At 36.5% G+C, this 14,490-nt stretch overlaps 1 protein-coding gene across 1 annotated transcript in view; it reads left to right on the top strand.

The window, feature by feature from the left end:
* RBL1 (RB transcriptional corepressor like 1) overlaps positions 1–14,490 on the top strand; it is a 59,165-nt gene that overhangs the window by 38,995 nt on the left and 5,680 nt on the right. Inside the window, exons 17-19 of the mRNA XM_052650509.1 lie at positions 2,608–2,784; positions 6,002–6,073; positions 8,515–8,605. Of these exons, the coding sequence (XP_052506469.1) occupies positions 2,608–2,784; positions 6,002–6,073; positions 8,515–8,605 (340 nt within the window). The remainder of the gene's footprint in view (positions 1–2,607; positions 2,785–6,001; positions 6,074–8,514; positions 8,606–14,490) is intronic.

Here is a 14,490-nt window from a genome sequence, read left to right as displayed (position 1 = left end):
ATCAGATATTTGTAGCCAAACATGCTGCTGCTCTAAAATAAATCCCAGAATTGGGAGATAATCTCTCCAGTCCACTCTATAACTAGTGGTTATCTAGCCCATTCTTAAAAATTGTAAATGAAAAAAAAGGCACTGTTTTTTTTTTGTTTCTAGCATTGTGATTAGGGTTTAAGGCTTAAAATTTTTGAGAAATTAATTTCTTTTTCAGATTATCTTTTGATGCAAATTTAAGTTTATCTTTTGATGCAAATTTAAGTTTATTTCCTCTGTCTAGTCTTTCTTAGAATATTTCTTGAGACACGTGTTCTTTTTTCCACCTCCCACTACCTTTTCTACTCTTTCTCACCATCCCCACTCCTGCCCATGTCATGTGCCTAACGCCTGTTTTTAAAGGAGAGTTCCAAATGTAGTATTTTCCCCATTCATTTCCTATTTTTAATTTTCAAAATAACAAATTGCTGCCTTTGATAGTCTAAGATTGACAGAAATAGGCTTTATTTATAAATTTTTAGTTCTGAACTTATTTCAGAATCTAGCCTGTCCATTTCCTTTCATTTAATTTTAACTTACTTAGAAACTGCTGCTAAGTAGCTTCAGTCTTATCCGACTCTGTGCGACCCCATAGACGGCAGCCCACCAGGCTCCCCCGTCCTGGGGATTCTCCAGGCAAGAACACTGGAGTGGGTTGCCATTTCCTTCTCCAATGCATGAAAGAGAACAGTGAAAGTAAAGTCACTCAGTCGCGTCCTACTCCTAGCGACCCCATGGACTGCAGCCTACCAGGCTCCTCCGTCCATGGGATTTTCCAGGCAAGAGTACTGGAGTAGGTTGCCATTGTCTTCTACTTAGAAGCTAAAAAAAAGTTTTATTCTAAAAGGGAATTGAGATGTTCGTATCTAATAATGAGTTCAAAATAACCATTTCTTGAGTAAATTGCAGCTGTTATCCATGCTGAACTCAGTGTGATACTGGGTGTCCTATGCCTGAATAGAATTTACTGTGAATTTTTTGTTAGAGTTAGTAGCCTTTCAGAGGATGTATATCAGATTAGCTTCAGAGAAGTCACTGGATTAGCTTTGTAAAAGATACTTAACAAGTAGTAGTACCTAATCCTTCTAGCTCGGGCTATATCTGTTATCTTCTCCTGCCATGAATGTAAAGTTCTAGCATGTTTCCCACTGCTCTGACCCCAGTGGTTCCTATTTATTTCTTGACCAACTAGACCAGAAACAAAGGGATGGAATGCAGAAAATGAGTTTGTTATAAAATGAATCACTGGTGGCTTTGGAGTCAACTTTATCTCTCTGTCAGATTAGTGTATTGGATAGTTAAAATTAATTTTAAAGCTCTAATTTGTAAATTTTTTTCCCTCTCAAAAGATATTTTGATGTAAAGAATGCCTTACTCTTTTTTTTCTCCTGAATGTTTAGATTTAAAGCCTTAGTTCACACAGAGTAGTCTAGTTTAGGAATATCACAGTAAGGTTACCAATTCTTAAAATAACAAAACAGAATGCTTTGTGGATGATCAGAAATCATTTTAGAATCTTTCAGGACCTTTGGGTCATTTTCATTAGTATCAGTTCATATAAAGACTGTATATAAAAGATTAAACTGAACTGAATTTACATTGAACTGAATTTACTCTGATATGTTTAAAAACAACTTGACAGAGACAGACAAATACTACACGATCTCATTTATATGTGGAATCTAAAAAATAAGCTCATAAATACAAGGAACAGGTTAGTCGTTGCTAGGGGTGAGGGAGTGGGTGAAATGGATGGATGAAGGGAGTCAAAACGTACAAATTGGAAGATATAAAATAAGTAAATCATGGGGCTATAATGTATAGCATGGTAACTGTAGTTAATAACACCATATTGCATATTGAAAGTTGCTAACAGGATCTTTAAAGTTTTTATCACAAGAAAAGAAATTATAACTATGTGGTGATGGATGTTGACTTATTGTGGTGATCTTTTCACAGTATGTGTGAATAGTGAATCATGTTGTACACCTGAAACTAATAATGTTTTATGTCAGTTATACCTCAGTAAACATCAACAGTAAAATCCAGTGTCTCATTTACTTAACATTCCTTTCATGTGCTCATAAAAACAATGTTTAGAATATAGGGGAATTTTTAAAATGATTTTGCTCTCAGACTCAGTTTTGAAGTCAAACATTTTAGTGTATTATTGACATTTTAGGCTTTCTAGCCATTTTACCTGAACCAAAAAAAGAGAGAGACTTCTGATTTCTTAAAAAGTTATGTATTTATAGTGGTCATAATGCTCATAAATCAAGCCATTTAGTTTTAGTATTTATCGCTTTACATAGTTCACAGGATAGATAGAATAGCACAAAGCATCTTTTTCCCAAAAATTGTTTAGGGTAGTTTTACAAAGATAATTTTGTTTTAATATATTTTCTTTAGCCACAGCAGTGAACTGATACTGTAAAATAGGTATTTTATGTAATTTAATGCATCAGCAGCCTTAGGTGTTTATTAATTTTGACCTAAAAGCCCATCTTCATGGTAGGACATAAATTTGAGAAATTATTTACTTGTTTTTTTGCATCAATGTGCTATCTTTCATCTTAGGTCTATCATTTGGCAAGTGTACGCTTACGTGATTTATGTTTAAAACTGGATGTTTCAAATGAGTTAAGAAGGAAGATATGGACATGTTTTGAATTCACTTTAGTTCACTGCCCTGATCTGATGAAAGACAGACATTTGGATCAGCTCCTCCTTTGTGCCTTTTACATCATGGCAAAGGTAATGTATAAGCTGGGGGAGGCTCCTTGCTGTAGTTACCTGTATTTGAAGCATGAGGTGAAAATCTGTTGCACTCATTAGTTTACCTTAAGTGCTATAAGCCAACTGTGCACCTTCATTAATTAGGTAGTAAATTCCAGCTAATGCAAGTACAGGCCATTTGTAGTAAGTGGTTCACCACACTATTAATAGAGAACCATTTCCATCTCCACCCCTGTAACACCTCTAATCTTATACTTTAAAGTAATCATTCTAGATCATTACATTTTAAGTGAGTAACAGAGACCCAGAGCTGAAAGTAACTTGGCTAAAATTATACAATTAGTGACAGCCTGTGGTCTCCTGATTGATAATTTGATGTAAAATAGCTTCAATACTATATTCCTTTTTAGTGATTTATTCCATTACCTCAGAAGAGCATTTTACTTTCTAGTTGCTACAACATGTTTTAAGTCATAAAATGGCATATCTTACTTCGTTTTAAAAATTCTAATGTGTCTGAAACATTCATCTGTAACTTTGGTCTTGATCATATTGGCCACAGATCCTAGCAGATGAGCATGTTACAACCTAATTTTTCAGCTTCTTGAGGCAAAGGACATGTTCTCGAACTCATTTGTGACTTCCTTTTCACATTGCCTCTTTAAAATCTCTATACAAAATATATATTAATAAATATTGTTAATTAACCTTTTTTAAAGTTACTGCTATTTTTAAATTATTTCCTTTAAGGATACCAGAACTCTAAAAACCAGCCATGGGTTTATAATTTAGAGAGTTAATTTCCTTCTATGGTTAAAATTTTTATGCATTTATTCCACAACCACTAAATAAATATAGCACAAAAGACCACAGTTATTCCCCTTTTATAGTCACATGCTACATTGGCATCCATACCAATAATCCTTTACATTTGTATTACTCTTTCCACTTTTAAAACCACACCTATATGCATATTTCATTTATTTTACCATTCTAAGAATCTCCAGGGAATTCCCCAGGAGTCCAGTGGTTGGAACTCTATGCTTTCACTGCTGAGGGCATGGGTTTAATCCCTGGTGGGAACTGAGATCCTGTAAGATATACAGCAAGGCGGAAAAAAAGGAAAGAATCTCCAAAGTCCGAACACTAACAAAAACCCAAAGTTGTCCCAGAACTGATAATACCGCTGGGTTTCCCAGCAGAAGCAAACTGCTTTGAGGCATGAAACACTCAACCCTTAAGCCATTCAGTATTCACATAAGTAAAACCCTTAATAAAGTAGAACTAAAAAATCCAAAATTATAAAACATTCAAGGAAATGAACCAATATGAGTATGTCAACAGATAAAATTTAGAGCAGGTTAGATATTGAAAATTTTAGGTAATGAAATTATTGACTTCAAAGTAGGCAGTTAATATGTTTAAAAGGATTCAGTATATAAAATAAAATTCATCTTATGAATAAAGACCAAGTTACTTTAAAAAGGACCCAAAATTTTTTTTAAAAAATTTAAATAAATAAAAAGGACCCAAAAGATGTCAAAAAGAACTGAAGGAAACTTGGAATGGAAACCCAGTGAAACTTGGATGGAAACAAAATTCCAACCCAAAAAGACTCAATAGATTAGAATAGAGATCTGTGGAAATGAAAAAGCAATGTATCACACAGAGATAGAAAATACAAAAAAATCAAGAGACAGAGTTGCAAAACATTTTTTTCTTGTTCCCTTTTTTTGTTCTCTTGTGATTTGATGACTAACTTTAGTGTTGTGTTTCATTTCCTTTTTCTTTTTGTTTATCTATTGTAGATTTTTACTTTGTGGTTACTGTGAGGATTTGCTATAGCAATCTACGTAGAAACAAGATTGTTTTAAGTTGCTGATCTTTTCAAGTGCATTTCCAATATCCTGCATTCGTATTCTCTCCTCATAATTGCTGGTTTTGATATCATATTTGTGTATGGATGATTTCCTACCTTTCATGTGTGTTTGCCTTTATGAGTGAACTTTTCCATTTGTAATTTTCTTGTTTCTAGTTGTGGCCTTTTCTGCTTAGAGAAGTTCCTTTAGCATTTGTTGCAAAGCTGGTCTGGTGGTGCTGAGTTCTCTTAGCTTTTGCTTGCCCATAAAACTTTTGATTTCTCTGTCAAATCTGAATGAGAGTCTTACTGGGTAGAGTATTCTTGATTGTAGGTTCTTGCCTTTCATCAGTTTAAATGTATCATGCCACTTCCTTCTGGCCTGTAGAGTTTCTGCTAAGAAATCAGCTGATAAACTCATAGTTCCCTTGTATGTTGTCATTTTTCTCCTGTTGCTTTTAATATTTTTTTCTTGGTCTTATTCTTGTCAATTTGATTACTGTGTGTGTCTCGGCATGTTCCTTCTTGGATTTATCCTGCCTGGCACTCTGCAATTCCTGGACTTGAGTGAATGTTTCCTTTCCCATGTTAGGAAACTTTTTCAGCTATTATCTATCTCTTTGAACTTTTTTTCAGATCCTTCCTCTCTCTCTTCTCCTTCTGAGACCACCCTTATAATGTGGAATGCTGATGTGTTTAATGTCCCAGATGTCTCTTAGACTGCCTTCATTTCTTTTCTCTCTTTTTAAATTCTCTTCCACAGCAGTGATTCCCACTGTTTTGTCTTCAGGTCACTTATCTGCCCTTCTGCCTCAGTGTTCTGCTAGTGTATTTTTCATTTCAGTATTTTATTGTTTATCTCTGTTCTTTAGTTCTTCTAGGTCTTCGTTAAACGTTTCTTGCATCATCTTGATCCTTGCCTCCATTCTTTCTCTGAGATCCTTGATGATCTTCAGTATCATTATTCTGAATTCTTTTTTATGGAAGGTTGCCTGTATCCACTTTTAAATAAGTACTTAAAAACTAATAAAACTTAAGACAACAGGAGAGTCAGCAGATCTGAGTTTTCTTATGTTCTTTTTTATAAAGAAAGGCATTTTGTGGTTAAAAAAAGAAATACATTTTCAGTAGAGTTATACCATAACAATCTTAGTCCTTTTGATTAATGAAACTATCACGTGAGTTCCCACAGGCCACAAAGCCTGAACCTTTAAGGTAGTAGAAATCATAAATGGTAGTGGTTTTTAGTTATGGAGTGGCCTGGGGTTAATAGCTTTCTGCAAGGCTGCCCTCAATGCCAACTGGTAATTGAAATTTTTGTTTAGAGCCATTTTTCTTTTAAAAGCAATTGATGAATGAGGTTTTTATTTTCTTTAGGTAACAAAAGAAGAAAGAACTTTTCAAGAAATAATGAAAAGTTATAGGAATCAGCCCCAAGCTAATAGTCACGTGAGTTACATTATTTTTCCTCCTGTCCCAAAATAGATTTGTACTGTTTCCCTGCTGACAAGTCATATAAAAGGTAAACTTCTTTTCTAGGTTTACTATAAATATTTTGGTTTTATGGATACCATTAAACTTGAGACAGTTTTAATCAAAAAACAGTTTCAATAGAAGCCAAAAATCTTGCTGTTTCTGACTAATCTACATATTTGCATGTACTTCTCACACATTGTCTTTTTCCATGTGTCCATTTGTTGAGTGGGGATGTTTTTCACTAATGAATCTAATGAAAAATATTTATAATAATAATATTCTTTAATTATATGAGATTTGATTCTCTGATGATACTTAAATCCAGTGAAATTTGAGGATAATATTAAGTCTAGTTTCTTTTTTCCATTTGCTAAGAATCTTAATGTTTGTATCTTTGAATTTGAGTAGATGTCAGTCATTTTTTATATAATAGCTCTGGTAAGAATTCTATACAACATTTCAGTCATGGAAATATAAAATGTTAGCTTAATGGCCTGGCACATAGTAAGCATTTAATAACTGTTAGCTCTACATGATTTTTATTGTTGTTTGAAGAACACAGGATTAGTTTACTGTAAGGCTTTGGCCATTCAACAGCCTGATTGCTCTAAAGGAACATATTGGCCTCCTCTCTGGCCCCAGTGATCTGCCACCTTAGACTAGAAGAGAGAAATAGTAGCTGAGATAACCCTGGCCGCAGTACTAGTAGCCATACACTTCTGTAGGAGAGCCCCACAGATAGTTTCACTTCTTTACTGAAGCCCCAAATACACAGCTAGCAATATAGAGATACTAGAAGAGCCAAACATAGGCATTTCTTATATCCTGTGATAGACTAGAAGAGGCCTAGTTTCTGGGCCTCTTTAGAAAAATCGCTCAGGAACAGAGCTTAGAGAGGTTCAGAACATCCCTAAGTTCATTAAGGCAAAGTTAATGTGGGTCAAAATTGGGTCAGGGGATTTCCCTCATGATCCAGTGGTTAAGAATCCACCTTCCAATGCAGGGGAGATGGGTTTGATCCCTGGTAGGAGAATTCATATCCCACATGCCATGGGGCAGCTAAGCCCATGCACCACAAGTAGAGAGCCCACAATCCGCAACTAGTGAGCCACACACTCTAGAGCCCATGCTTTGCACCAAAAGAAGTCCTGACACGCCGCAGCTGAGAAGGCCAGCATGCCACAACAAAGACCCAGTACAGCCAGAAAAAAGCATGCCACAGCTTCCTAAAAATTCTCTCAATACCATTATCCATAGGATAAGGGAGAATGGATCATGCTTTTCAGTTACCCTGGAGGTTGAAAACAGTTTAGGGGCAGGGAGGGGAACACATGTTCATGTGGCCACCTGAAAAGACTTGGCATGGGATTGGAACAGGAAAGCAAGCCCCAGAGAGATCAAATGAGTCTCTTGTAAGAAAAGGAAGAAGGAATAGGCTCATATCTTCTAAGTAGCTTTTAATTGGCAAAACTTGCTCATCAGTGTTTAGTTGCTGCTTACTTAATTCTTCTAATTTGTAACCTCCTAAATGGCATATTTCAGTTGGTAGGCTCTGCTTTAGTAGCTCCTCTTCTAAGATGTTTGCAGTAATCTACAGGCTTAAAGCTCAACATTCAGAAAACTTAGATCATGGCATCCGGTCCCATCACTTCATGGGAAATAGATGCGGAAACAGTGGCAGACTTTATTTTGGGGGGCTCCAAAATCACTGCAGATGGAGATTGCAGCCATGAAATCAAAAGACACTTACTCCTTGGAAGGAAAGTTATGACCAACCTAGATAGCATATTAAAAAGCAGAGACATTACTTTGCCAACAAAGGTCCGTCTAGTCAAGGCGTTGGTTTTTCCAGTGGTCATGTATGGATGCGAGAGTTGGACTGTGAAGAAAGCTGAGTGCCAAAGAATTGATGCCTTTGAACTGTGGTTTTGGAGAAGACTCTTGAGAGTCCCTTGGACTGCAAGGAGATCCAACCAGTCCATTCTAAAGGAGATCAGTCCTGGGTGTTCTTTATGATGCTAAAGCTGAAACTCCAGTACTTTGGCCGCCTCATGAGAAGAGTTGACTCATTGGAAAAGACTCTGATGCTGGGAGGGATTGGAGGCAGGAGGAGAAGGGGACAACAGAGGATGAGATGGCTGGATGGCATCACCGACTTAATGGACGTGAGTTTGAGTGAACTCCGGGAGATGGTGCTCGACAGGGAGGCCTGGCGTGCTGCAATTCATGGGGTCACGAAGAGTCGGACACGACAGAGCAACGGAACTGAACTGAATAACATCTTGCCCTTAATTATCACCCATACAGACAAATACTTTTTAATTGGCTTGATATCTTGCTCTTCTTATTTTGGTTTTGCTTAAAGTGTGCCTGTTTGTGACTCAACAGTCCTTTATTTCCCTTATGACCTATAGGTCTATAGAAGTGTACTATTGAAAAGTATTCCAAGAGAAGTTGTGGCATACAATAAAAACCTGAACGGTGATTTTGAAATAACAGATTGTGGTAAGTTGCCCAATTTAGCATTCTATATGTAATACACCTTTGGTTATATATTTGGTTACATACTACAGTGGATGTCTTGGAGTTACTTATGTAGGTGGAGTGGATAATGCATGTGTGTTTTGAGAAGAAACAAGTGACTTTGAAATAAGTATGGGTCAGGTACCTCCCTCCACAGAGATTGTATATAGAAACTATTAATTTGTCCTCTGTTTAATTGTGTTTTAGAAGTTTCCTAGTATACTTATACACATTAATATTATATATACTTTTACACATTTAAAATTCAAAACTATATACTTTTACACAGTAAAATTCAAAACTAAATCTGAATGACAGGAAAAGTAAGACAGCTGTCAGTGATCTGCCCGGGGAGACAAGGAAATGTCCTGTTCATTAATAAGTGTATTAGATATTCTGCCACCATCAGCAAGGTCACCATCATGACCTTGTTGCACCATCATGCTAAGACTTAAGACTCTAGTAATTTTTTTTTAAAGAAAGAAGAATCAAATATTTGGTATTCATATGTTGATAACTTATGAAAAGATCTCTTCTGCCTGTATCCTTTTTCTTGTCTCATCTTTCCATTATTTAATGTAGATGTATGTGTGCATGTGTATATAGGTACTGTAATTTATTTAATTCCTCAATGTGAGGCATTTAGGTTGTTCTAATTATATACAGCTTTGTGAGGAACATCATTGTAAGTTGATCTTTGGTCCACATCCTTAGAGTAAATTCTTAAAGAAAATTGACTGGGTCAGAGACATTTTTTAAATTGCCCAAATATCCATAATCATTATGGTGTCTACTGGGATCTTACGTTTTAAGGTCTTAATGAAAAAATGCTTTAATAATAACATCCTAGAATCTGATCCCATTTAAGGCCACACAGGCCAAATTCAATTCTTTTTGTATAGATATAGGCTACACATCTCTTCAAGAAAACTGGAGATACCAAGGGAACATTTCTTGTAAGGATGGGCATGATAAAGGACAGAAATGGTAAGGACCTAACAGAAGCAGAAGAGATTAAAAAGAGGTGGCAAGAATACCCAGAAGAACTATACAAAAAATCTTAATGACCTGGATAACCACGATGGTATGGTCACTCACTAGAGCCAGACATCCCTGGAGTATGAAATCAAGTGGGCCTTAGGAAACACTGTATTAATATGAACAAAGCTGGTGGAAATGACAAAATTCCAGCTGAGCTGTTTAAAACCCTAAAAGATGATGCTATTAAAGTGCTGCACTGAATATGTCAGCAAATTTGGAAAACTCAGCAGTGGCCACAGGACTGGAAATGATCAGTTTTCATTCCATCCCAAAGAGGGATTGTCAAAGAATGTTCAAACTACAGTACAGTTGTGCTCACTTTACATGTTAGCCCGGTTATGCTCAAAATCCTTAAACTAGACTTCAGTACATGAACCAAGAACTTCCAGATGTTCAAGCTGGGCTTAAAAGAGGCAGAGAAACCAGAGATCAAATTGCCAACATTTGTTGGATTATGGAGAAAGCAAGGGAGTTCCTGAAAAACTTCTACTTCATTGACTGTACTCAGGCCTTTGACTACGTGGATCACAACAAACTGGAAAATTCTTAAAAGAAATGGATGGAACTACTAGACCAACTTACCTGTCTCCTGAGAAACATGTATGTGGGTCAAGAAGCAACAGAACCGGACATGAAACAACTGGTTCAAAAATAAAAAGTAGGAGGACAAGACTATATTGTCATCCTGCTTACTTAACTTGTATGCAGAGTACGTCATGCAGAATGCTGGGCTGGATGAAGCACAAGCTGGAATCAAGACTGTCGGGAGAAATACCGACAACCTCAGATATGCAGATGATACCACTCTAATGGCAGAAAACAAAGAGGAACTAAAGAGCCTCTTGATGCAGGTGAAAGAGGAGAGTGAAAAAGCCGGCTTGAAACTCAATATTAAAAGCAAACTAAGATCATGGACCCAGATTGTTTTGGCAATTATGGGTCTTTTATAGTTTCGTATACATTTTAGAATTATTTGTTCTAGTTCTGTGGAAAATGTCATGGGTAATTTGATAGGGATTGCATTAAGTCTGTAGATTGTTTTGGGTAGCATGCCATTTTAACAATATTCTTCTGGTACAAAAGCATGGGATATCTTTCCACTTCTTTGAATCATCTTCAGTTTCCTTTATGAATGTTGTATAATTCTCAGTATATAAGTCTCTCACTTCCTTGATGAGGTCTATTCTTAAGTTTTTTGTTGTTCAGTTTTTTTTTTTGATGCACTTTTGAAAGGGATTGTTGGATTATATTCCCTGTCTGATATTTCATTGTTGGTGTAAAGAAATGCACCTGCCAATCTGCTTAAGTACTTCTAATTTCCCTCAACATAGACTGAGTTTTAGGATTAGGCATGCTTAATAAATGACCACTGTTTTCATCAAAAAAAACCTACTTCTGATGTCAAGTATGTTAATTATCGAAGCATTGGTCTTCGATTGAGATATGCCTAATAGAAGAAACCCTATTTATAGTAGCCACCTGTGGAGAAAGAGCTTCCTTATTAAAACACCAACTGGATACTCGGCCTGTGCATTCATTATCATGTTAGCAGAGCACCCCAGACTAGGATTCTTGATTAGAACACTTGAGAGATCCAGATTATAGCTTAGTCTAAGTGACGCAAACATAATGCTCAAGTAAATTGAAAACTTTACAATATTTCCTCTGAGGCTTGGCTTAAGAATTTTTTTTTTAAAAAAGATGCATATGTGGTGGTTCATAAAAGGCCTTCTCACAGTAAGGCCTTAGTAAGTAGTAGTTATTATTATTTTGTTTATAAGAAGTATAAAATATATTTTATTAATGAGTATGGGTCTTTAAATGTCTTTTTTTTAAAGCTAATTTTTCTAAGGCCATATTCCTTACATAAAATCCTTTAAATGTTGAAAACTAGGTCAGACACACAAAAACAGTTAAGTCCTCTCAAGTGACAAAAGTTCTGTTTCCATAGGAGATATATAAGACTGATAACTACAAATTGATAATTAAGTGACTTTATTCACATTAGAATTATTTTATGGTCACCAGATAGACAGCCAAATGTGGGTAGAGCAGATTCTCTTTTTAGATTGTCTGTGTAAACAAGGTTTCCTTGGTTTTAGATTACAACGAATGCCTTTTAGAGCTTATGAGAAACTGCCAAAATGGTCTAAAAGCACTGTAGTTTTAAATTGGTGTGTGCTCGGTGACTTCTGCATAACTGGAGCTCAAGGGCACCACAGCCTACACAGTTTTACAGTGAGGAGCAAAAGAGGATAAGGAGGAACGTGGTAGGAGAAATACACAACAAATACCAAATGCTTGCTTCAGGGAAGTGCTGCAGCGCTGGTCAAGCCCATCACATCTCAACATGACCCTTGAATTTATAAATAAATTCTGATCTTTCTTACTTTCATCCTAAAGTAATTTTGCTTCTTTACTTTCTCCAGTTTCAGATGGTAAAAACTCACTATATATGTTTCTTCTCAGACTGAAGACTAAGGACTATATGCAAAGAAATCAGCATCAGTCACTTGAGCAGCTCCTCTGGGAGTGAAGGATGGGGTTTCATTAATACGTGCATTCTAAACAATTTAGGTGTGCTCATCCTCTGAAACCAGTTCCCCTGAGAAATGCATATCTACTGTGCTCTCAATCTCTTTTCCCCTGAATGCAATTATATTGTCCTGGGATGTGAAACTAACCACGTATTATGGTTGCATTTGTTGGCCACCTGCAGCCCTGGAATAATTTGCCTTCTCCCTTCCCACTTTCATTTTAGATCCTTTGAAAATTCTGAAGCCAGAGATCCAGGATAAAAATTTCAGCATGTTTCTCCAGAGTTCTGCAGATAATATCTCCTTTTTTCTAAGAGCTTCTATCATTCACTGATTGTTTTTTTAAAAAACCACATTTTAGTTGCTTGACAGTGTTATATGATAATTCAGAAAAGACATTCTTCTTATTCATGAGAACAGTAGGGAAAATTATGAATCCATATATAGTTCATTGGTTCATTTCACAAATATATACCATGTGCCTAAAATTGTATTAGGCAGAGATCCCTTCTACCTTGTGAGGGAAAACAGATTTGTACCAATTACAGCACCAAGCAGGAAGATCTCATGCTCTTTCCCAGTCTTTCATAAGTTTTGTCTGCTAATGTATATGGTGTAAGATGGTAACCAGGCCTACTGAGGCTTTAATTTCTCAGTGCCAAAGTCCGTAAAGAGGTGAGAATGTAGAAATCTTTTTCCAGCTTAAAGGATAACTGACATCTTGTTTTCTGTTCTGAAATGAAAAAATACTAAATAGCTAAATAATGTTCTTGTTTATGAAGAACTAAAGACCTTTTAGAACTAACACTTTTCATTATAGGGGACTGGAATGCAAAAGTAGGAAGTCAGGAAACACCTGAAGTAACAGGTGTTTGGCCTTGGAGTACAGAATGAAGCAGGGCAAAGGCTAATAGAGTTTTGCCAGGAGAACACACTGGTCATAGCAAGCACTGTCTTCCAACAACACAAGAGAAGACTCTACACATGGACATCACCATATGGCCAGCACCGAAATCAGATTGATTATATTCTTTGCAGACAAAGATGGAGAAGCTCTATACAGTCAGCAAAAACAAGACCGGGAGCTGACTGTGGCTCAGATCATGAACTCCTTATTGTCAAATTCAGACTTAAATTGAAGAAAGTTGGGAAAACCACTAAACCATCCAGGTATGACCTAAATCAAATCCCTTTATGATTATACAGTGGAAGTGACAAATAGATTTAAGGGACTAGATCTCATAGACAGAGTGCCTGATGAACTATGGACAGAGGTTCATGACATTGTATAGAAGACAGGGATCAAGACCATCCCCAAGAAAAAGAAATGCAAAAAAGCAAAATGGCTGTCTGAGGAGGCCTTACAAATAGCTGTGAAAAGAAGAGAGGCGAAAAGCAAAGGAGAAAAGGAAAGATATACCCATTTGAATGCAGAGTTCCAAAGAATAGCAAGGAGAGATAAGAAAGCCTTTCTCAGCGATCAGTGCAAAGAAATAGAGGAAAACAATAGAATGGGAAAGACTAGAGATCTCTTCAAGAAAATTAGAGATACCAAGGAAACATTTCATGCAAGATGGGCTCAGTAAAGGACAGAAATGGTATGGACCTAACAGAAGCAGAAGATATTGAGAAGAGGTGGCAAGAATACACAGAAGAACTGGACAAAAAAGATCTTCACGACCCAGTTAATCACGATGGTGTGATCACTCACCTAGAGCCAGACATCCTGGAATGTGAAGTCAAGTGGGCCTTAGGAAGCATCACTACAAACAAATCTAGTGGAGGTGATGGAATTCCAAGTGAGCTATTTCAAATCCTAAAAGATGATGCTGTGAAAGTGTTGCACTCAATATGTCAACAAATTTGGAAAACTCAGCAGTGGCCACAGGACTGGAAAAGGTCCATATTCATTCCAATCCCAAAGAAAAGAAATGCCAAAGAATGCTCAAACTACTGCACAATTGCTCTCATCTCACACCAAGGGAGCCTGGTGGGCTTCCATCTATGGGGTAGCACAGAGTCAGACACAACTGAAGCGATTTAGTAGCAGCAGCAGCAGCTGTAACTAAGCCAATGTTTACTATCTTGGAACAGTGCCCCTCAGGATGGTAGCAAGTGTCATGGAGAAGAGGGATTGTGCATAGAAAGTTTGAGAAGTATGAAATTAAAGTGAACATTTTTTTTTTCTAATTGCAAAACTTCTGTAAGCCTTTATTATAGTAACGTGTTCTGAATTCCTAAGAGAAGGCTATAATATGCAGCATTTTTTCACCTTACTGATCACATAGC

This window comes from Budorcas taxicolor, chromosome 13, assembly GCF_023091745.1.
Source record: "Budorcas taxicolor isolate Tak-1 chromosome 13, Takin1.1, whole genome shotgun sequence".
NCBI classification, from domain to species: Eukaryota; Metazoa; Chordata; class Mammalia; order Artiodactyla; family Bovidae; genus Budorcas; species Budorcas taxicolor.
This window is presented reverse-complemented; position numbering and strand designations above follow the sequence as displayed.